Here is a 24,489-nt window from a genome sequence, read left to right on the forward strand (position 1 = left end):
TAGAGATTTCCATGTACTTTGGTCATGGTTGTCACTAAATATATATATATATATTCATATATATATTCATATTCGTATATATATATATATATATATATATATATATATATATTCATATATATATGTAACAGGTCAAAATGAACTGTTTATTGAAAATTCATATATTGTTATTACTCTTAACCATTTGTTTGTAAGTAATAGATGCCTTCACAGGAATTAGTAGAAAGTAGAAATGTTTATCAATCTTCATGCTTTTTAATGAAGTACGATTCACTCTCTTTCTGGGTAAGAGTGATGCTAAATGGTCTTTGGGTCAAAACATCACATTCCAGAGCTATGAGCTTGTATGACGTAGATAATTGTGGTCAAGGCTTAATAGCATCTGTGAATGGAAAGTGATAACTGCATAAAAGGGAGAGAGGATTTTACTCCAATTCATTCCTGCACTGCACCCCATTCATGGGGCAGGCAGAGAGGCTTCTTCATTTTCGGGTCAGAATTATAGGTATTTGACATGACATTCGTGTAGCGGGTGGGGCTATCACGAGAGGAAATATGGTCCTCTAGGCCAGATTGCCAGAGTTTTTTATTTCTTTATCTTTTGTTCCTGTACTTGGAAATTTTGGAATTTTATATATAACGACTCATCGATATTAAACGAACCGAAACACAAGGAATGGTGTCGTGTGTCATCTTTCTACATCAGTTTCCGCGTGTTACATATATATATATATATGAGATCAGTAGACTACTGATCTCATATATATATATGGAGAGGGTCGTAGCAAGGTCTACTGATCTCAAATATAATTATGAAGGAGACCCGTACACGTACATCGCCAAGATTGATCACATTTATATATATATATATATATATATATATTGTCATGTACATGTGCGATATTTGTCAGTGTATGGGGGCTTGTCCGAAATATGATTTTCCAAGCCATTTTCTTGCTCGGGTTGTGTCCGATCTCGCGTTGTTTTTTTGTGGTTGTCCCACGTATCTAATTTAATGTCGGGTTTTTCTCTCTGCTTTGCTATGGCTTTTGCCTCCCAGTCTCTATGGGCTACGTCTGAGCTCTGTGCGTACATGTAGTTACGTAGCGTAGGCGTTATGATCTTGATTTTAGGATTTAGGTCTATTTATTAAATAGCTTGTACTGCAGTCGTTAATGGCTGGTGCTATTTGATATTTTTATTGTGCATTTTTTCCGCACTTTCTTCTAGGACATTTTTTCGTTGCGATACTGCTCTGTAAGTCTGTTCATTGCCTGGATAAGTTTGGCCGGCAACTGAATAGTCTTCAATTCGTAACGTTGTCTACTTCAATGATTTAGACCTATCCTTCTTTAATCAGGTCCTATGCCATTCTAGAGGAGTTTTTGGTGTGACTTTTTTTTTGTCTCTTGTTAGACTGGATCATACTTGGCCTAAGCTAGTTTTGGTTTAGAAACTTCATCACATGACATTTTCATGATTTTTTTTTTAGACAGTGTAAAAGGTCTCCTAAATATTGCTGGATCTTCTTTCTTTCTTTTTGTTTATATTCCTTCTGTCACTTTACTTGATAGAGAAATATGGCTCAGTTTAACGCAGATACATTTTTGGAGGAAGACCTTACACTCGTTCGCTTGCGTCAGCTGCGTAAAGATGATCTGATAGCGGCTGGACGAAAAATGTCGCTAGATCTTTCGGGTTTGAAGACTAAGGCAGAGCTATTTTCTGCTATTGCGGCCCGCGCGGAATTGATGCCTGAAAGTGTGAGTGGTGATTCTGATGATTGTGATGACAGAACTAAACTTGACAGTGATGGGGTACGGCTTGCACTGGCTCAGATTGAACTAGAAGAAAGAAGAGATAGGCTGAGAGCTGCTGAGCATGAGAGGGAAATGGAAAGGAAGCGACTGGAGTTTGAGATGATGCGTCATAGTGAAATGGTGTCTCAGAGCGGGCAGTTGGGTGAGAGAGAGAAAAGGTCGATGGAAGCTGGGTTCTCTGCCAGGGTAAAGCTTATTCCACAGTATGATGAGACTGATTTAGACTCGTTCCTTCTTTTGTTTGAGAGGGTGGCTAGAAAAATGGAATGGCCTGAAAGTGACTGGGCTTTGCTCATTCAGCAAGTCATTTCAGGCAAGGCACAGTCTGTTGTGTCTGCATTGAGCTATGATCATGCTTTTGATTATTGGAAAATGAAAGATGCCATCCTTCAGGCATTTGAGCTAGTCCCAGAGGCATACCGTCAGATGTTTCGTGATCTCAAGAGGGATCCTGCAGAGACTTGTGTTGAGTTTGCACGTCGCAAAGAGGTTGCATTTGATAGATGGATCAGGTCTCTGAGAATTTAGATGACATATGAATCACTGCGTGAGGTTGTTTTAATTGATGAGTTCACAAGATGCATGTCCCGTGATGTTAAAACATACATGAATGATCATGCTGTTGTTAGTGTCAGAAATGCAGCAATGTTGGCAGATGGGTATGAATTGTCACATAGAAGTAGCGCGTCGCAGCTTCAACCTCCTAGTCCGTTAGCGAGTGGTTTTGGTTGGAGTAGGTCCGAGACATTACATAAGGACGTGGAGAGGTCAAAGTCACCAAAGAGTAAGTTGAGTGGTGGTAGCCAGTCTAATGGTGTTAGACCAGAGGGCAGGTTGTTTTGTGCATACTGTAAGAAGGATGGGCACCTTATTTCTCACTGTCAGAAACTAAAGGACAAGAATACTGGTCAGAATAAAGTCCAGGCCAGCGGTTTTGTTCGGCCGGCTACGGTTTGTGTGGGAGACCCTGTGTGTGTTGATGGGGTGAAGCACAAGTTTCATGATGGGGTGGATGAAGGATACAAGGAATTTATTTCTGATGGCACGGTGAAGTTCACTGTTGATGGTGAAGAATTTCCTGTTGTGATTTTGAGAGATACTGGCTCTGTTCAGACGTTATTGATTGCTGATGAGTCATCCTTGGAATCTTGTTTCACGGGCATGAGAACTCTGATCCAAGATGTGAATGAAGGTTTCAAATCTGTTCCTCTGTATGATGTAGAACTTTGTAGTGGGCTGGTTTCTGGGAGAGTGACAGTTGGCATTGTTTCTCGATTGCCTATGAAGGGAATCACAATGCTGCTTGGCAATGATTTGGCTGGAGGTAAGGTGCAGCCATCTACTGTTTTGAGTGACGTGCCGGTAGTGGATTCCAAGACAGAGGCTTTGAAAACAGCTATCCCGGGTATTTTTCCATCTTGTGCGGTTACCAGGGCACAGGCTATGGCAGGGCGAGATGAGAGAGAGGTTGAACATGGTGGTGACATAGATTTAGGGGATACAGTTTTTAGAGATCTGAGTGAGAGTATGAATAGTCAGTCTGGTGATGATAGGACTATTTTCAGCCAGCCTGCCTTGATTGCATCCCAACAGTCAGCTGCGGACTTGAAAGGTTTGTATCATGTTGCTCTGACAGCAGGAGAGGCAGAGAAGGTCTCACAGTGTTATTACATTAAGTCTGGTGTGTTGATGCGGAAATGATGTCCTCCTGGTCGCCCAGCTGATGAAGATTGGGTGGCCGTGGATCAGGTTGTTGTCCCGCCCCAGTATCGAGCAGAGATTCTAAGGTTAGCTCATGATATTCCCCTTGCTGGACACCTAGGTGTGAGGAAGACAGTGGCCAGGATTAGGGCCCATTTCTACTGGCCTGGGCTTAGGAAGTGTGTGTCTGAGTATTGTAAGTCATGTCATGTCTGTCAGGTTGTGGGCAAGCCACAACATCACATCAAGCCAGCCCCACTTATTCCAATTCCTGTTTTTCCTGAACCATTTAGCCGTGTATTGATAGATTGTGTTGGCCCATTGCCAAAAACCAAGGCAGGTTATCAGTACTTGCTTACTGTCATGGATTCAACCACACGCTTTCCAGAAGCTTTTCCATTGAGGAACATTCAGGCTTAGACAGTTATTGATGCCCTCTTGGTGTTTTTCACACGCTATGGACTCCCTCAAGACATCCAGTCGGATAGGGGTTCTAATTTCACATCTAGTGTATTCCAGGAAGTGATGCATCAATTAGGAATCAAGCAGGTGAACTCATCACCTTACCACCCACAGTCGCAGGGTGCCCTTGAGAGATACCATCAGACCTTAAAGACAATGATCAAGTCTTACTGCTCTGAGAACACTGGAGACTGGGAAAAGGGTATTCCTTTCCTCTTATTTGCTTCACGTGATACTCCTAATGAATCTACAGGATTCACCCCATTTGAGCTTGTGTTTGGCCATGAGCCAAGAGGTCCTCTCAAGGTAGTGAAGGAGCACATGTTGTCAGAGTCTGAGGTGGAGAGTGGGAATGTGCTAGATTATGTGTCACAATTTCGCGAAAGACTCTTGAGGGCGTGTGAACTCGCGGGGGAACATTTGAGGTCGTCTCAAGGTGTAATGAAGGCCCGTGCAGATAAGAAGGCAGAACCTCACTCATTCGAGCCTGGTAGCAAAGTCCTTGTGTTACTGCCCATCCAGGATGAACCTCTCAGAGCTAAGTTCAGTGGGCCATATGTGGTAGAGAAGAACTTGGGTAAGGAAACCTATCTTGTGAGTACTCCAGACAGGAGAAAAACAAAAAGGGTTTGCCACATTAATATGCTGAAGAAGTATTATGATCGTGACGAGGTGGCGACAGTTGCTGTTGTTTGTGAAAAGGCAGCAGAACATATTCCTGGAGAACTTGAAATCCCAGTGGAAGCGGAGATTGGTGAAGGGATGTCTGGAAAGGTGAATAATTCACATGTGATGGCTAATCCCTCAAAGATATTGGGTCATCTATCAGATTTTGAACAGCAGGATGTAGTACAAATACTTCTTGATTACCCTGAAGTATGTGGAGATAAGTTGGGATATACCGGAGAGGCTATTCATGATGTTGATGTAGGCGATCATCTGCCTATTAAACAACATCCCTACCGTTTGAATCCAAGAAAGAAGAGCCAGGTGCGGAAGGAACTTGGGTATATGCTTGCATGTGGTGTCATTGAGCCTAGTCAGAGCTGTTGGAGCTCACCTGTAGTTCTTGTTCCAAAACCAGATGGGAGTCAGCGTTTTTGCATTGACTACAGGAAAGTTAATGCTGTAACAAAACCTGACTCGTTTCCGCTACCTCGTATTGAGGATTGCATTGATCAGATTGGCAATGCAAGGTATATCACAAAGCTGGATCTGATGAAAGGTTATTGGCAGGTGCCATTAACAGAGAGGGCAAGGGAAATCTCTGCATTTGTTACCCCGCAGGGGTTATTCCAGTGTCGGGTTATGCCCTTTGGCATGCGGAATGCTCCAGCGACATTTCAACGGCTCATGAATTGTGTAATTGCAGGACTTGACAATGTTGTAGTATATCTTGATGATATTCTAGTAGTTAGTGATACCTGGTCAGATCATCTAACTTGCTTGAGAGATGTGTTTGTCAGATTGACCAAGGCAGGACTTGTTGTGAATTTGTCAAAGTGTGAATTTGCGCAGGCGACAGTTACTTACTTGGGTCGTGTAGTAGGGCATGGATGCGTTGCCCCACGAGAGGCAAAGGTCCAAGCTATTGTGGATTTCCCTGCCCCTTCCACAAAGAAGGAGGTGATGAGGTTTCTGGGCATGTGTGGATTTTACCGCAAGTTTGTTCCTAATTTCAGTGACATAGTTGTTCCTCTTACAGATCTTCTCAAGAAGGGGACTAAGTTTGATTGGACCAAACCCTGTGAGATTGCCTTTCAGAAATTGAAAGCTGTTCTGATCTCAAAGCCTGTGTTGCAGGCTCCTAACTTTGAGCATCCATTCCTACTGGCCACTGATGCAAGTGAGGTAGGAGTTGGTGCAGTTCTCCTTCAGTTGGATGAAGAGGGTTTCATGAAACCAGTGAGCTACTTTTCGAAGAAGCTTGATGTACACCAGCAAAGATACTCTACGGTAGAGAAGGAGTGCCTAGGTCTGGTGCTGGCAGTTCAACACTTTGACGTGTATTTGAGTAGCTGCCCCGATGTGACCGTTTTCACGGATCACAATCCACTAACCTTCCTCGAAAGGTTTAGGAACAAGAATCAGAGACTGTTCCGTTGGAGTCTGTTTCTTCAGCCTTATGGGCTGAACGTGACTCATATCAAAGGAAATGACAATGTTATTGCGGATGCGCTTTCTAGAGTTTAGACAAATCTACAGTCAATTGCCAAATAACCTCCTTAGAAACAACAAACAAAACAATAAAAAAAAAAAAAAAACGACAACAAAAAAACCGGAAAGCTGCAAACCGGTCGTTAACTAGTATTCACATAATAAAAAAAAATAACACTAACAATAATAATAATTTTAAAAGAAAAGTGATTTTCTTCTTTTTACTCCATTATCCAGGTGGTCAAGCAATGTTTTGAGATGAATGTCTATAATAGTTTATTAATAACTATCTTTTAATGACAAAAAAAATCGATATATCAATTACATGGAACAATTCATTTTGTTCTAACAAGTCTACATATTCTAACTCTTGTTCTCTTCATTTATTTATTTTTTCTCTCTTCAGGTTCTGCATTTGTAAACATGAAGCTGGATCAAAGTTCTTGCATTGAAGGACTTAATTTCATTTTTTATGCTGCTATGGAAAGGTTATATATATATATATATGTATATAAAAAGACAAAAAAAGTCTTGCAGAGTTAAGTCACCTTGTTGTATTGGCATGTTTTTTTTTCACGTGATATTAGACTTCCAAAGGTAAAACCAGCTTGTTATTGACTGAAGTTTCCTGCATCTCTTTTTGTAAAGGTTTATAATGATACGTCTTGACTATACACTTGGATGGATTGTGTTTGTTTTCATATTACTCGTTCTTCTGAGTGTTATAATGTTATTTCTACATGCTTCTTTAAATGAAGGAAAGTTAAATTGCTATAACTTTCTTCTTTTAAGGGGGGAGGTATGTCATGTACATGTGCGATATTTGTCAGCGCATGGGGGCGCTCATTGCGTATTAAAAGAAGTGTTAAGGTTACTTTACAAATTTTGTCTCTATTTTCGTCTCTTTTCTGTTTTGTATTGTTGATGTAGTTGTTGTGATAGTCGTACCAGGAAGGGTGTTCTCTTAAGCTCTCCTCCCTGATATGACAATATATATATATAAATATATATATCATATATATATTTCAAGGAAAAAAACAGACATTCAAGAATCTATACACAACAAAAAAAGTAAGTCCCCTTAAGCAAACATCAATAATTTCCGAACCAATGCGAGTTTTTGATATATTTTTACATGAGCGTGTAGGTAATTTTATAAGCTAACCTCTGAATAAATGTTGTGGACGTATCTTACGTCATGCTTCAGTGAGCACCGTCAGAATAATAATAATAATAATACCAACATGCTTATATAGCGCATATCACTGCCAAATGCGTCCCTATGCGCTCCATTGGATATTATTACCCTGGCTTTAGCCCCGCAGCCTTTTACAGCGCGGTGGCATTTCAAGGAATAAATTCCTGCCAGGTACCCACTTACCTCACCTGGGTCGAGTGCAGCACAACGTGGACGAATTTCTTGCTGAAGGAAATTACGCCATGGCTGGGATTCGAACCCACGACCCTCTGTTTCAAAGTCCGAAGACTAATCCACTGGGCCACAACGCTCCACACTCGGAAGGCAAAAATGTCACTTTTCAAAAGTCACAAGCAAAATATCATGACTTTGATTCCATTTTATTGGAACTAATTCCACATTCTCATCATGAAAAATAGTCAGAAGGTTTGTAAAAGGTACTTTCTAAAAGACGATACAACTTTTTTTGTTAAATTTTACGGTTGAATAAACTCAAGTCCAAATTTGCTATAATAGGATTTTTACACATTTCTATCAATAAAAATGCTAGAATGTGATGACAGTTATTTTGGGGAAGATTATCTTCAACAATATTCATCGTTTCACGGTTCAATGAACATTTATTGGAAACAAAAAATGCGATTTTCAAATATCGTAGGCAAGTATTGCTTCATTTTGGTAAATGAAAATGATTTTTTCTCAACTTTTTCGTTATGTTCATGACCAATTAACATGCTTCAATGATTAAAAGGTGTCAAATTAAACATTTACGCTTGAATGAACATGTGGAATGTGATTAGCGCTGTTGTATGTTTTTGGAAAAAATGCAATTTAGAACTATGGATATCTGTCACAAAACTCCTTGCACAGTTCATTTGATTTGATTTTATGAAAATCCCGATGTTTAATGCATCAGTGAGCACACAATATTCGAAAATTATGCAAATGAGAAGAAAGTTCAAGGCCTTGGCCCCACTCTGTACCGTATCGAATGGTTATTTTGGTGTGTGCACCTTTTGGATAGTGTTACTCTAAAGCCATGTGCGAAGTTTCATGAAATAACTGTTGGCCGAAGTAACAAAATCCTCCATGAAACAAATCATTATTTCATATTTGTTAAAATTTTGACTTCCTCTCTCATAGACTTGTGTACATTATGGGTGCATACGTTTAAGCATACGTAACCCCTTATTCAATATGGTGGAACTTTTTTTTAAGGCAGTCCTTAGCAATGTCGTTTGGCAGTAATGTTTATCAACCTATGGGCAGAATTCTGTGCAAAAATGAGCGAGCGAGCACATTCGAAAACTTAGGAATGAATACTCTTTATACTGCATAAATGTATTCTTTTCCTAACAATTTCTCAGGAACAGTTGAATGTATGGACAGATCAGTGGTGGATCCAGAATTTGAAATGGGGGAGGGGCCTATAATCGGGGAAGCCATCAACATTTTCACATTTTAACATGATCTAACAAGTTGTAGAAGATACTATCAAAAAACACTATGGGCCGCACAGCAGTTTCCAAAGTGGGGGGGGGGGGCTGACCATGCCAAAAATCACAATCGTATTACATTTTTGTACTTGCTTATGGAAAAAAGTGGGGGCTGAAGCCCCCCAGCGACCCCCCGCTTCCACGGCCCCTGCAATACATCGTGCTAACTCAACCATGAACATACGATATCAATATTTGTTCTGAAGTGGTTCAATGATTGATATTAAAATAGCATAACACCAAAAAAATCACGTAAAACAATTTTTGACCAACTTTGTATTTGCACAATCTGAAAAACGACTCTTGTGACTTTCCAAGATGGTCATTTTTAATTCAATCTTTAATTAGTCATGCATGACTCAACCGATCAATCTGATTTTTCCCCAGGAGTTGCTTAATGAGTGTAGAAAACTACCCATGAAATATTATATCTCAAAATAATTCTGTTCAAAAGTTACAGCATTTTGATTTTGGGGGGACTTACTTTTTTGTTGTGTATATTTGAAAGTGGTTAAACGAATGAATGCTCCTTATTTGAGAAATGTCTCTTTCTGTACCATAAGAAAATTGATTTTATAATTTTGCATTTTCCCCTTTAGATGAACTAGATCTACAAAGACTATTGTCCATCAGAAACCAGTCATGCCGAATGCGAGAAGAAAATCCGAGTGAGTAGATATCTTGAATCGTTTGCCAACATAGAATTTGTGAATGAAGGTATTTTTTTTCAAATGTTTAATAATAACAATAATAATAATATATATGATTTGTATGGAGCCAAATCCATAAGAATATCAAATGCTCTAGGCGCACTAGTGCAAAGTAGAGATGAAAAAGAAGGAAAAGTATTTAGATTAAAAGTGCTGAGTACAAATAGAAGGGACAAATATCAATTGTAGGTCAAATGAAACATAGTGGTTTTAAGATTAGATTTATACATTTCAACAGAGCTACTATCTTTAATGGTCCGAGGAAGAGAATTTCATGCGGATGGCCCAGCATGGGCAAATGTACGTTCCCCCCCCCCCCACTTTGCTTTGATTTTAGGGATGACCATCAAACTAGAGTCTTGAGAACGAAGAGATCTAGAAGGGGCATATTGGTGTATCAAGGAGATGTTATAGAGACGAGCGGATCCACGTGAAAGAGTAATAAAAGAATCTTTAAAATAACGCGTTGTTCAACAGGTAGCCAGTGTAGCGATTTCAGAACGGGTGTGATGTGGCTGTGCTTATTGGTGAGGGTCACTATACGCGCAGCAGCATTCTGTAATTTTTGAAGTTTTGCAAGAGCATTTTGAGGTAAACCAAACATTAGGGCATTTCCGAAATCTAGTCGAGATGATATTAGAGCATGGGTGATTTTTTTCTGTGGCATTGCGGGTGAGGTATTTACGGATGAAGCCTAGGTTGCGTAACTGATAGCGAAATGATTGAGAGATACGTTGAATCTGTGTGGACATTGTCATTTGGGAATCAAGAAAAATACCTAGATTACGGCAGGCAGTAGATAAGGACACTACATGCCCGGCGAGCGTGACTGAATTGATCGAGATCTTTTCTAATTGAGGTTTGGATCCATACATGATAAATTCACATTTTGCAAGGCTTAATTTAAGTGAATGTGAGTTCAACCAGATGTGGACATCGTCAACGCATCGCTCAAGATTGTGGATAGCGCTAGCTGCATCGCTCTGATTGGGTTTGAATGACGTATATATTTGAATATCGTCAGCATAGATATGATAAGAGAGTGAGTGCTGAAGGAAAATATTCCTAAGACCTGTTAGATATAACATGAACATGGTGGGCCCGCCCACAGAGCCTTGCGGCACTCCGCATTTAAGTGGTAAAAAAATCAGAAAGGCAACCGTTTATCTTTACAGCCTGGGAGTGAAGTGTAAGGTATGATTTAAACCATTGAAGTGCCTAACCATTGACACCGAGAGATATGAGAGTGATGATTAGGACTGTGTGATTAACAGTGTATCATACCAGTCACTTTTCCCTTATCCATCTCGTGGAGAACATGAAACATTTGTGAGGAGGGTTTCAACACTATGATGGGGGCGGTAAGCAGATTGGAAGGGATCAAGGAGGTTGTTATCTATGCAATAGTCTAATAATCGTGAAAAAACTACTCGCTCTAATATTTTGAAAAGGAATGGAAGATTAGAAATCGGACGATAGTTACTCAGGGATTGGGGGTCAAGATTGGGTTTCTTCAGGATAGGAAGGATGTGAGCCGTTTTAAGGACAGAAGGTACACATGCCTGATCAATACTTAGATTAACAATATAGGTAATAATACTAGCAAATGTAGAGCTGCATTCCTTGGTGAGAACAGTATTGATGGGATCTAGATGGCTAGATTTGGCTGGTAGTCTGCGAAGTAGTGACTTTATCTCGTCAGGAGTCGTTGGCCGGATCGTATCGAAGGAAGCTGATGTGACAGGATCGACAGGTGTAAGATCTGGGGTAAGGCTGTTCTGAATTTTATGTATCTTCGAGTGGAAGAAGTGGATGAATCTCTGGGCCAGTTCTTGACTATCGGTGTGTCTTGGGAGTAGAGAGTCCTGTTTACGATTGAGGAGACGGTTAGCGGTGGAGTAGAGTTTCTTAGTATCATTACCACACATGTTGATTAGCCCAACATAGTAGGAGTTCTTGGCGCGTTCAACAAGACGATTCACAACCTCTCGTTGCGCTTGGAACATCTGTCTGTCTATGCAGAGCTTGCCGTTAGATCGCCATCGTCGCTCGAGCTGTCGACGCTTGCGTTTCTCAACGGTTATCTCGCTATTGTACCAGGGGCTATCTCGGTGATCTCTCACTTTGCGGGTCTTGGCAGGGGCATGAATATCGAGAAGTGAGGTTAGGATGGTGCTGTAGCGGTTGGTAGCCGAGTCGATATTCTCAGACACGGAGGATGGGGAAATGATATTGCTTTTCGCGACATCTTCTATAAAAGACTTTTTATTGATATCTTTGATGTTGCGTGAGGTATATGCTCTATCGACACGATTTGATCTACAAGAGCGAATTACACAGGTGATAGCAACGTGGTCTGAAATACCTGGAATATTGTTCGGCTTGGAGATCGGTAGCTTGTCCGAGTTCCGGACGAGGACAACGTCAAGAATATGACCTTTGTCGTGAGTTGGGGACGTGACCAACTGGGAGAGACCATGGCTGCTGATGAGATCCAGAAACTTAAGAGTGTGCGGAGACGAAGTCTTATCAAGGTGTATGTTCAAGTCCCCCGTGATCAAGATAGAGGAAGGATTGCACAGTCTCTCATCAAGAAATGCTGAAAAATCAATGAGAAACTGAGAAAATCCCTGAAATCCAGGAGCCGGCATGAGACAAAGTTCCAGACAGGGATTCGAAGGTGTCAAATTGTCCTGTTGGGCCAATATCAACATGAAGACTGTCCTTGTAGAGGAACTCGACTCCACCACCGCGCTTGGTTGATCTGGGGTGATGCTTGAAGAGATATCCTCGTGGACAGAGGTCAGCAGTTGCAGCATCATCGGACGTGGTAAGCCAGGTTTCGCAGACACATGTGAAGTCGAGTCGGTGATCGAGGACAAATTCATGAAATGGGGTAGTTTTATTACGCACAGAACGGCAGTTAAGCATACAAAAATTTTATGTTGTCATTAAAACGGTCACGGCCACCCTTCCTACCTCGATGTGTCTTTCGTCCTCTAGTTATCCCTAAAGACATGATCGTATTACAAACTTCTTTGTTCTGATTACAGCAGAGTGTAGAATTAGAACAGGAATTGAGAGAGTGAAGTGTTTTACTGTCATATTTGTATGACACTGAAAGACAGTTTGCATCAGGATCAGGATCCGAATGGGCCTTACTACGTGTGACAGGACCTGGGTTCGAATTCACATCACCTGATAACAATATCAAGATATGAAATGTCGATACAGAACATTGTACAGGAGCACCAATATATTTCTTGCTCGGACCGAATGAACATACATTATTACGATTATGAACATTATTTACATATATATATGATCAATTGGTACATGAGTATCGATAACATCACTTCGGCCTAGATTGCAGTGCTGTGTTGCATAACACCTTGAGTTAAGCACAAGCATCAGGCATATAAAAGTTACAAAGCCAGTAAGATTCATAGTGACAGTGAACATCTATACAAAACTATACAAAAGGATCAGTAGTACACAATAGCAGCACAGTAGCAGCACAGACTTGAGCATGAGTGAACAGGCCAGATGTAATCTGGCATGTGTATAAAGCAATGGCCTCTACTGCACAGTATGAAGGTACAATCACAAAAAAGGTGCAAAAACTTTGCAAGGTTCATCTATCAATAATACAGACCAAAATGCTCCAAAATTTGACTAGTAGTATCTCAGATGTAGGTATAGTAAGATATCACAAAAACAAATACATCTTAAACATATAAACAAGACAAATATACAAACACAATCAGAGAGATGTGCAGTGGGCGGGCAGCCACCAGCGCGCGCAACCAAAAAAAAAAAAATAAAAAAAAAAATAAATAAATTTTGTTTTGATAACATGTAAGGCAAGTTTTGGTACTTCATCCTTCTCATTTGCCCCTTTTATTTTATTTTTTGTTATTCCTTTTTTTTTACAAATTAGAATTTTATCTCATTTTTGCGGTGGTCAAATATTTAATAAGTTTATCATCTCTTTCTGATGATCATCTAGCATTGATCCAGACACGGAGATGATAGTGGAATGGGCAATGGATGGTTCTTCAAACACCGTTAGGGCAGGAGACGTGGACTGGCATGGCCCATTGCAAGAGGGAACTATGATTACCATGGACTGGTATGGAGTGCCTTGGTATGCCAGCGTCAAAGTCATAGAGTTTCTCGCAGGTAAAGACTCTGATGAAGATGACGATCTCCCCCTATCACTACTTGTGAAAAACTCAGGTGAGCCCTTTCACGTTCTATATTATTGATTTGCTCGAGTTGTTTTTAGTGATAATAATAATAATTATAATAATAATATGAATATTTGCAAAGAGCTGGTACCCTCCTTATGTAGATGCTCCGGGGGAGATACTCATGGCACAGGGATAGTTGTCTGTTTATGTATTTCTTCATTTACTTATTAAAGTTATTCATTTGGGGGATGTGCTGTGTAACAAATAAATGCAAAAAGAAGCTGCTGAAAACTGCTTATCTAAAAAAAGAGCCAATGGAGTAAATTAGAGAGTCAAAAGGGGCCTAAGCTTTCGATCCTAGCAGAATCTTCGTCGGAGGCAAAATGACAAACATATAAAGTGGAACAACCATGATATAGACCACAAACATCCAACAGCAACACTAGAAACAAGGAGACAAAAGGGGCATAGTGAGAAGAGATGACCAATCAGGTTAATGAAGGGGAAGAAAGAAAAGTAGTAGGTAGACACAAAGGGAAGTAGGTGTGAGTAAGGCCAAAGAAAGACCTCAAGCCAAGAGGGATTAAGATATGGAGCAGGCAACATCAAACAGGATCTGGAACAAAACAGTGATAAAGGGTATGAGGAAGAGATGAATAACAAGAGAATTAGTGAGAGGTGGGTCAAACAGGTAACAAAGAAAGGCATAAAAACTGGTGCAAAAGAGTGGGGGGAAAGGGAAAGAATGGGAAACAACTGAACATGTGCAAAAGACATAAGTATGTAGGAAAGAGCAAAAAACAAACTAAGAGAAGAAAGTGAGTGTAAAAATAAATCTGTAAGTGTAAAAGTATGTAAATATATCCAGAAAGGAATCTATGTGAATAAATATATAAAGTATATACAAATGGTAGACAAAACTGATATAGTGATCCGCTGGGTGTGGGGGGAAAACAGCAGACTATATAGTAGAAAAAAAAAACCCCAAAAAACCACCTGTATATATGGAAGGGAAGCAAAATGCCTAAAGGGTAAAAGCAAATAAAGAAGCTGATGCTGTATGAGAGAGGGGGTGTATTATGTAAACATGAAAAAGGCAAAATAAATAAGTGGTAAATCTAAGAGGTGGGTGGAGAGAAAAAAAAAATATGATGATTATTATATTGCCTGAATAAGGGAGAAAAAAATGGAGCTGAGCTTGTATGAGATATGGGAGGAAAGTAGAGGAAGAAACTATAAAGTGACTAATCTAAAAAAGCTGAGGGAAAATAAGTGTACACAAATGGAAAGTGGAAAAGAAGGAGTAATCAGTCGTTCCCCTCTTGGATGTTCAGGCCATGAGGTTGGATGGTGCGAAGTCGTCTCATCCAGACAAATAAATGACCAGGATTTCCTTGAGCTTCCATTTCAAAATTAGAATAATTTTTATCTTTAAAAAGTCATTCATAAGTCCTTGAGTGCATGCTTAAATTAATTCTTTACTCTTTCTACCCATGCCATAGATGGCATTAATAGAGAAAGGGAAGAGTATTTGAAATTCAAGGCAGTTTCTATGATGACTTTGTCATGATGAACTTGTAATGAAAATTTGCATGGATTTGTTTGTTGTTTTGCTTACTAAATCGTTTATGTAAAATTCGTGAACATGTTTGCCTCATGCACAAAACTTGAACAAAAAAATAAAAAGAGAAGAAAAACTGAAATGCTTGAAAAGTATAATTGCAATAATTGACTCTATATTGTCAGGGTTGAAATTTGGAGTTCAAACAACAGCTGAAATTGAAAACAGATATAACCTACTTATGGAGGTTGAAATGCTTGAATATCTGCATTTTGACAGCAATATACATTTGTTTTCTTATTTATAACTTTAACACAAAAATATTATTTTTTCTCTCTCTGTTATGTCCTAGGAGGCAACAAGAGTGATGTTAAAGACAAACTGCCAATCATCAGCGGAGCACCTGATACTCCTGCAATATGTACCAACTTTTTCTGTGACAAGTAAGTTTGGGCTGCATGCCATAGGTGTTTATGTTTTCTGTGCTTTGATCATTCAAGAATGAGTGATGACTGTTTGCAGGGGCGTCGATCCATTTTTCAGATTGGGGGGGGGGGCAAAATCATTAACGTTCCAAAGGCGCTCGATCGTACAAAACACCCACCCACACATACACACACACACACACACACACACACATATATATATATATATATATTTGAGATCAGTAGTATGGAGAGGGCAGTAGCAAGGTCAATACCCGTCTTCATCAAGCTTTCGGGCACATGCCCTTCATCAGGATCTAAACCAATATATAAAATACAAAATATAGGCCTACTAATAACAATGGTAGATACAATGCAATGTAATATATTACGGAGATAAGTAACTATAGTCCATAAATAATAATCAATTATACATGCAAGGTAAATGGTAAGTCAATATGGTAAGTCAGTATATAATATATAGTTACCGTAGGGTCCGTTAGTATAGTGTATTGTTGACAGTAAAGTTAAAATTGATTGATCACATTTATATTCATCTTTCTTCTTGGTGTGCATCCTGTGAGTCCTCTCACCCGGATCCGTGGCGGCATGGCTGGCAGAGATACCTCAACCATCAAGATCGGTCAGGGAACCAATATCATCAATGGTAACATCAATCACAATGGAATTAACGACGAAGATACCTCCATATTATCACATACTATTCACAGGAAAGCTGCGTCCCTCTTTCGTCTTCGAGGACACTTAAAATTACCTTTCAATATACAAAGACAAAGGTATTGTTCCGAAAGGACTTTTACTGGACAAAACGCAATCCTTCAAGTGCAGCGATGCCTTCAATCGTCAATGGACAAAGCTCTATGGAAAGCCTCTTGTGAACTCCGGGACATGACAATCAACAACGTAACCGATCAGATCCTTGGAAAAGAAAAGGAAATCGCTCATTTGAAAAGCCAACTTTTTTTATAATACTTCCCCACATCACTATCACGGTCTAATGAACTCCATCAAAGACAAGATCGAGAGAAAGTTCAAAGATCTTAACACTTACAAGGAACGGAAACTCAAGCGAGATAAAAATTGGTAAAGACATCAAGAACTTAACTGGAAGCTATGAAGTTGGACAAAAGACTACTAATCACACTACGAAACAAAAGGTCAACAGAAGATACAACAGAAAGAAATACAAAACACGGAGAAGACAATTAACACATACATGTAAACAATACAGCCTCCAGCCTTACGTCATCTTCAAAAGAAGACCAGAGTCAACCCTCAACGGTAATAAACTTGTCAGACCACAACCTGTCAGATGCTGAAATCTCCCTTCTCTCAAAAGGCCTCTCCTTTTGCCCAACACCATCACAGATCGACCACTTTCAACTACAAGCAGACCTCAACGAACTAAAAAGAAAGATGTACCTGCAAGTCTACTATACATCCAAACAATCACAGGCAGATCAACTCAACAACCAAACAACACATCCCACGAAAGACTCCAATAACACACAAGACCCCCATTCACAAATGATACCTACACAAGCCACGGACGCTCCATGCGATAGTCAACAGACATACCCTTGTCCACCAGGCAGAAATAAATGGATTCCTAATATCAACAATCCTCGCCTTCAATTATTCATGGAAAATGTGGAAAGGGATGTAAACGAAGCAGCAACCAAATACGAAACCAATAGATATCACGACAACTTGAGCCGACAAGAACGTCAAGCCCTTGAATCCCTCAGATCCAACCCGAACATTGTCATCAAACCTGCGGATAAAGGGTCAGCAATCGGAGTAATGTCATCCAAGGACTTCATTGCCGAAGGCATACGCCAACTCTCCGATGTGACCACCTACCAGAAACTTGACAGGGGCCTGACTGACCAACACCTACAACTCGTTAAACAAACTATTGACAACCTAGACGAAGGCAAAAAAGTAAAACGTAACCTAATCCCTACCAATGCATCTTGCCCCAACATGTACTTTCTGCCCAAAATCCACAAACCCAACAACCCCGGACGACCCATTGTATGAGGATGTTCCTGCCCAACTGTTGAAATATCTAAATATCTAGACCTCCATCTCCGACCACTAGTAACAAGACTACCCTCCTACCGCCAAGACACGACAGACTTCCTAAACCACATAGACAACCTCAACAAATCTCACGCCCTCTCCCAGACCGCACCATAATAGTAACAGCTGACGTCAAATCACTTTACACCTACATCCCACACAATGAAGGAATACAAGCATGCAAAAACGCCCTGAATTCGAGACAACACCTACACCCACCTACAGACCAACTCATTCGCCTTCTTGAACTTGTCCTCACACTCAACAACTTCAAATTTCAAGAACAACACTACATCCAAATCCAGGGCACTGCAATGGGCACACCACTCGCTCCATCCTATGCCAACATCTTCGTGGGCGAACTTGAGAAGGATATACTAACCAACTCAAGACATGCTATCATTGCAGGTTCCTGGAAACGATACATCGACGATATACAGTTCATGTGGTCTGGCTCTCCTATACCCCTTTCATAAACCCAATTAAAATGAATTATACCCTTTTCATAAACCTATCCTCCAATTAGCCGCCTAAGAGTAATGCGGATAATTCAATAAAAATTGCGTTCATAAATTCCGAAAATAAGCCGCATTATTTTTACGAGCGCCCGTCCTGAAAAAGGCGGATAATCGCCATGACAACTGGACACGCCCCCTCCGATGCGGTTGTGTTGGAAAAGGGTGACCTTGTGACCGCACCATGGCAATTATCCGCATTATTTGGAAATGCGTTCATAAACTCAAAATCTTGTCCCGATGCTGCTATTATGCGGATAATAGCAGCATCAGAGTAATGCGGATAACTCTTGTCCTCCTCCAATTTTACGACCAAATTATGCTATTAGCCGCCTAATTCATAGTAATTGGGTTTATGAAAGGGGTATTAGGCGGCTAATAGCAGCATAATTTGGTCGTAAAATTGGAGGAGGACAAGAGTTATCCACATTACTCTGATGCTGCTATTATCCGCATAATAGCGGCATCGGGATAAGATTTTGAGTTTATGAACGCATTTCCAAATAATGCGGATAATTGCCATGGTGCGGTCACAAGGTCACCCTTTTCCAACACAACCGCATCGGAGGGGGCGTGTCCAGTTGTCATGGCGATTATCCGCCTTTTTCAGGACGGGCGCTCGTAAAAATAATGCGGCTTATTTTCGGAATTTATGAACGCAATTTTTATTGAATTATCCGCATTACTCTTAGGCGGCTAATTGGAGGATAGGTTTATAGACTTCTTGCGAAATTCCAGGACACCATCAACACTAGACATTCCACTATAAAATACACATTCGAATCCTCAAATTCAGAGGTCTGCTTTCTCGACTTACTCCAACTAAAAAATGGCACACTTCATACAGAACTATACAACAAGCCGACAGATACACACAGTTATCTTCTACCAACTTCTTGTCACCCGAAACACACCTTCCGCAGTATACCATTCAGTCAAGCAACCTGCGTGAGACGAATTTGCTCTGGTGATGACAGCACAAAGTACCATCTGACCAAACTAGAGACACACCTCACACGCTGTCAGTACGACACCAGTTTGGTAACGGATCAGATCCAAAAAGCCTCCATCATACCTCGAGAACAACTTCTCATCAAAAATAAGAAACAATCTTCTACGAATATCCACTTCTCTGTAATATACACTCCAGGCACATCAACAATACCCTCCATCATCCATAAACATTATCCACTCATCGAACAGAGTGACACACTGCAAACCATCTTTCACAGAGCCCCGATGACATCCTTCCGTCGAAATAGATCACTACGCGACTTACTAGTAAACGCTAAATCACCACACATGGAAACAGAAAACCACAACAGAAACAATCAAACACATAATCATAACACCAATGACACGACATGCACCTCTATTACAGACATGTCAACACAAGAGCTAGGGTTCTACAAATGCAAAGCAAAAAATGTTCACTCCACCATCACATCAAAGAAACAACGACATTCACAAGTTCAGTCACTGGACAAAAATTCAACATACGTGATCACATAAACTGCAAATCCTCATGGGTCATCTACCTCTTAACATGCACTAAATGCAATATACAATACGTCGGAAAGACTGAAACAACACTATAGACGCGACTAAATAACACTAGATCAGAAGTAACCAATTACAACAAAAACAAACCTAACAGCAAAACCCTCCCATACACCATACATTTCAACCTTCCCGGAAATACAGTACACAACCTTAACATTACTGCCATCGAAATAGTGAAAAACAAGAAACACGACACCATCATGAAAAGAGAATCTCATTGGAAACACAAACTCAAAAAATTAAGACCACGTGGTATAAACGCTGACCAATAAACGACCCCGTCACCATTTTATGAACTCACCCTCCACACCTGACCTCACTTCACACTTAACTTTACTGTCAACAATACGCTATACTAACGGACCCTACGGTAACTATATATTATATACTTCGTTGGATATTGACTTACCATTTACCTTGCATGTATAATTGATTATTATTCATGGACTATAATTACTTATCTCCGTAATATATGACATTGCATTGTATCTACCTTTGTTATTAGGAGGCCTATATTTTGTATTTAATATATTGGTTTAGATCCTGATGAAGGGCATGTGCCCGAAAGCTTGATGAAGACGGGTATTGACCTTGCTACGGCCCTCTCCATACTACTGATCTCAAATATAATTATGAAGGAGACCCGTACACGTACATCGCCAAGATTGATCACATTTATATATATATATATATATATCAGGAATGCGAAACAAATTCACGAGTAATGCAGTTTTTGTAATGCCAACAATTAAGTTCTTTTATTCACTCTCAAAATTTTCGGTAGACCTCTACCTTCTTCAGGGAAGATTCGTGAATTGTGACAAGTTTGAATGACAGTTGTTTTTATTAAAGCGTGCGCGATCTCAGCGGGACTAGGGTAACTGCTGCTAGGTGCGCAAAATGATGTAAGCCAGGGGGCGTTTCATGAAAGTACTTGTCGGACATTTTATCCGACAAGTACCATTTCATCCGACAATTACCATAGGAACAGTGCCTTACAGCCAATCAAAATCATGGAAAGATGTCAGATCTGATAACTTGTCGGATGAAAATATTGATGAAACGCTCCCCAGATTGAGTCTGATCTCACTTTCACTTCCCAAGCAACTCGGTCTCCCGTGAGGCATGATGATGTAAACCAGATCGAGTGTAATCTCCCTTTGACTTCCCAAGCAACTCGGTCTCCAGTGATGCATGATGATGTAAGCCATATGTTGAGTCTTATCTGCCGAAGACATCCCAAGTAACCAAGGCTTTGGTGCTACAGGATGATGCAAACCAGATTGTGTCTAATCTCCCTTTCACTTCCCAAGCAACTCGGTCTCCAGTGATGCATGATGATGTAAACCAGATCGAGTGTAATCTCCCTTTGACTTCTCAAGCAACTCGGTCTCCAGTGATGCATGATGATGTAAACAACGATGAGCATAACAAGACTTTACCTCAGCTACGTACAGGTTTCTCCGGATCCATTCCTTGTTGATGCTGTTCCAACCATAGAAATTCCTGTAACAACACCTCAGCTAAAAAGTAGGAATTCTCTTGTAAAAAGAAGTAGAAACCATGGTGACAGCTACGAGTCAGAAAAAAGCAAAGTATTCAAGTCAGCAAGACGGGAAAGCAGCTTCCAAACATGCTGTCATGGTAAGAGAATACTTTTCTCTTGCAACGAGTTATCACAAGATATTCGGAGTGCCATTCGTGAGTCTTTCTATGATTTGAACAACCTTCAACGCCAAAGAGAGTGGATCGGACGCCATACTGAATTGAAAGACGAAGATACCAACAGACGAAACTACTATCTTCCTGATCCCATGTGTGCACACTTTCCAAGAAAATGGAGAGTGTGTCAGGATATGTATTTATCTACTCTTGGGATTTCGTACAGACAAGTTTGAACAGTGTATGCTAAAACACTACCAACAGGATGTATAAAGGAAGAAATGCTTGGTGGCAGACAAAATGCTTCAGAGGATTTTCTTCTCCGTTCCAGTGTAAAGGAGCATATCAATCTGTTCCCAAGAATGGAGAGCCACCTATTGTAGAGCAAAGACAAACTTCCAATATCTTTCTCCTGAGCTAAATTTGTGTCTTATGTACAAAATGTACAAGGAAAGTAACCGTGGCAAAGGTAGTGTGGCTTCAGGTCGCTATATCGGAAAGTCTTCAAAGAAATGAAGCTTATAGTTCCAAAGTCCCGAGGACACTTGTGGCCTCTGTGAAACTTTTCACAAGGGGTCACCAGCTGAGAAAGAGTCCATCAGAGAAGAATATGAGAAGCACAACTCAGAAAAGGTCAAAGTCAGGGAACTAAAGGCCAAGTCCAAGGAAAGAGCACAAAAGGACGGAAAGCATGTGGCTGCAGTCTTTGATCTTCAGCAAGTTATATATCTCCCTAAGAGTTCAAGATCGGAATTATTTTACAAGAGACGCCTGAGTAACTACAACTTTACAGTCTACGAACTCGCTTCTCACGATGCTTGGTGTTTTCTTTCTTATGGAGGTATTACAAAGAGGGGTGCCTGTGAGATTTCTTCCTACCTCCACCACTATCTCACCATGCTTGACAGAAAAGGCATTGAAAGTGTTGACTTGTATGCAGATGGGTGTGTTGGTCAAAACAAGAACAGCATTTCACTTTGCGGCGTAATTTTTCTCACGATATCGAGAAAGCTGCAAAATCTGACAAAATGGTGGCCTCAAAGAAGCAGAAAAAACAGATGGAATCCATCAACACCCGATTGCAGCTGGTGATGAAGAGCAGCAAATACAATCTTGGATACAAGCAGACATTGAAGTCACTCCGCAACGGCAAGGCAAAGCTTGTCATCCTTGCCAACAACACAACTCCACTCAGGAAAAGCGAGGTTGAATACTACAACATGTTGGCCAAGACTGGTGTCCATCGCTACAGTGGAAACAACATTGAACTGGGAACAGCTTGCGGAAAGTACTTCAGGGTATGCACACTATGCATCACAGATCCTGGTGACAGTGACATCATCCGCAGCATGCCATCTGAGCAGACCTCGTAAGGTCGTAGCAGCAAGGGGGTCAGTTCTTGGGGTCAAATAAATCATATTGTCTTGTGCAAAAAAAAATAAAAAAATAAAATAAAGAACAGCATTGTGGCAATCATGATGCAACAATTCGCTGAAAATTCAACCTCTGTGAAAAAAATCACAATGCGATACTTTCCAACTAATCATGGGCAGTCAGAGGGGGATGCAGTCCACAGTGTAATCCAAAGAAAACTGAACAGTATTCAAGAAATAATGGTCCCCGCACAACTTGAAACAGTGATCAGAATGTCAAGAAGTAGTCCAAGACCGTACAATGTTGTGAAGGTCAATGCACATGTTCTCAAAGACTGGAAAACCATTGGTCAGCAGAGCGGTATCCTTCGAGTTAGAGAGTCTCAAAATGGGCAGCACATCGACTGGACAAAAGTAATGGCTCTGTTGTTCACAAAAAACTGTGCAAGAGATATTGGGTTCAAGCAGTCCCAAAGTGAAGAAGAGTTCGACATCATTTCTTTAGATGGTGTTCGAAGAAGTGAAGCAGATCTCTCCAGTATGTTGGAGCAACCTCTTTATAGGTCTGGGCCACCAAAGCTCCCTTTTTCCAAGTATTTGGATCTTCAGTCACTTTGCACAGGAAATACCCCAACTATTTGGGACAGTGACTGTCAAAGATTTTATCAGTCTCTGCCTCACTAGTTTGAATAAAGGTTTCAGAATCATGACAACTGTCTGAATGTTCCTTTTTTCTGTCTTCATCATCTTTGTCATCACCATCATTATCATTACTGCTATTGGTGTTATGACTAACATCGTTATTTTCATAAGTGCCTCTAGTTCATCATCATCAGTATTGGTATTATTATTTCCATTATCATCATAATTATGATAATGAAAATATCATCATCATTACTATTACTACTATTATTAATTGTTCTTATTACTATATCATCATTATCTTCATCATCATCCTCACAGCTATGAATGACAGTGTCGGTTAAAAAAAAAGACAGTCATTGCTATGAATATTGTCTAAATATGTATCGTTGAAGAGCTTGTAAACTGAGATGCTGTCTTAGCAACTTAGGAGTGATAAATAAATATAATGCTAGAAATTCATGTAGTATTCATATTCATTTAAAGAAAACCAAATACATGTAAATATTTAATTAGTTTTCGGGATAGGAGATTCAAATTTATGATTTTTTATTTCGGAATGTGGTAAGTTGTTTTTTTTCTATTTATCCTCAATTGAGGTACTTTATTATTCATAAAATATCTAAAGATACAGGTTTTTACATTAACAAAATTCACATATCACACGACAATATTTTACAAGAAATACAAAAAATACAATAAAATATGTTACTTACACCACCAGTCACAATTCTTCGGCCCGCTGTCACCCGTCGAGAACCAGAGAACAATAGATTCAGTGGGCTGAATCCTTTGTTCTCCGGCTCCAACAGGCCAGCCAACAGCGGACCATAAAAACCGTGACTGGTAGTGTATTCACTCAAAGTAAAAACGTATCTTCCGTAATTCAGTTTCATTAAATATTT

The 24,489-nt window shown here is 40.1% G+C and overlaps 1 protein-coding gene across 1 annotated transcript; it reads left to right on the forward strand.

Annotated features, from left to right (window-relative positions):
- Positions 1 to 22,524: 22,524 nt before the first annotated feature.
- LOC121424585 (60S ribosomal protein L30-like) lies at positions 22,525 to 22,994 on the forward strand. Its single transcript, XM_041620325.1, has one exon. It carries the CDS (start codon positions 22,598 to 22,600, stop codon positions 22,940 to 22,942), a length of 345 nt encoding a protein of 114 aa, XP_041476259.1. The 5' UTR covers positions 22,525 to 22,597; the 3' UTR covers positions 22,943 to 22,994.
- Positions 22,995 to 24,489: the final 1,495 nt, after the last annotated feature.

The sequence above is a fragment of the Lytechinus variegatus genome, chromosome 11 (genome assembly GCF_018143015.1).
Source record: "Lytechinus variegatus isolate NC3 chromosome 11, Lvar_3.0, whole genome shotgun sequence".
Lineage (NCBI taxonomy): Eukaryota > Metazoa > Echinodermata > Echinoidea > Temnopleuroida > Toxopneustidae > Lytechinus > Lytechinus variegatus.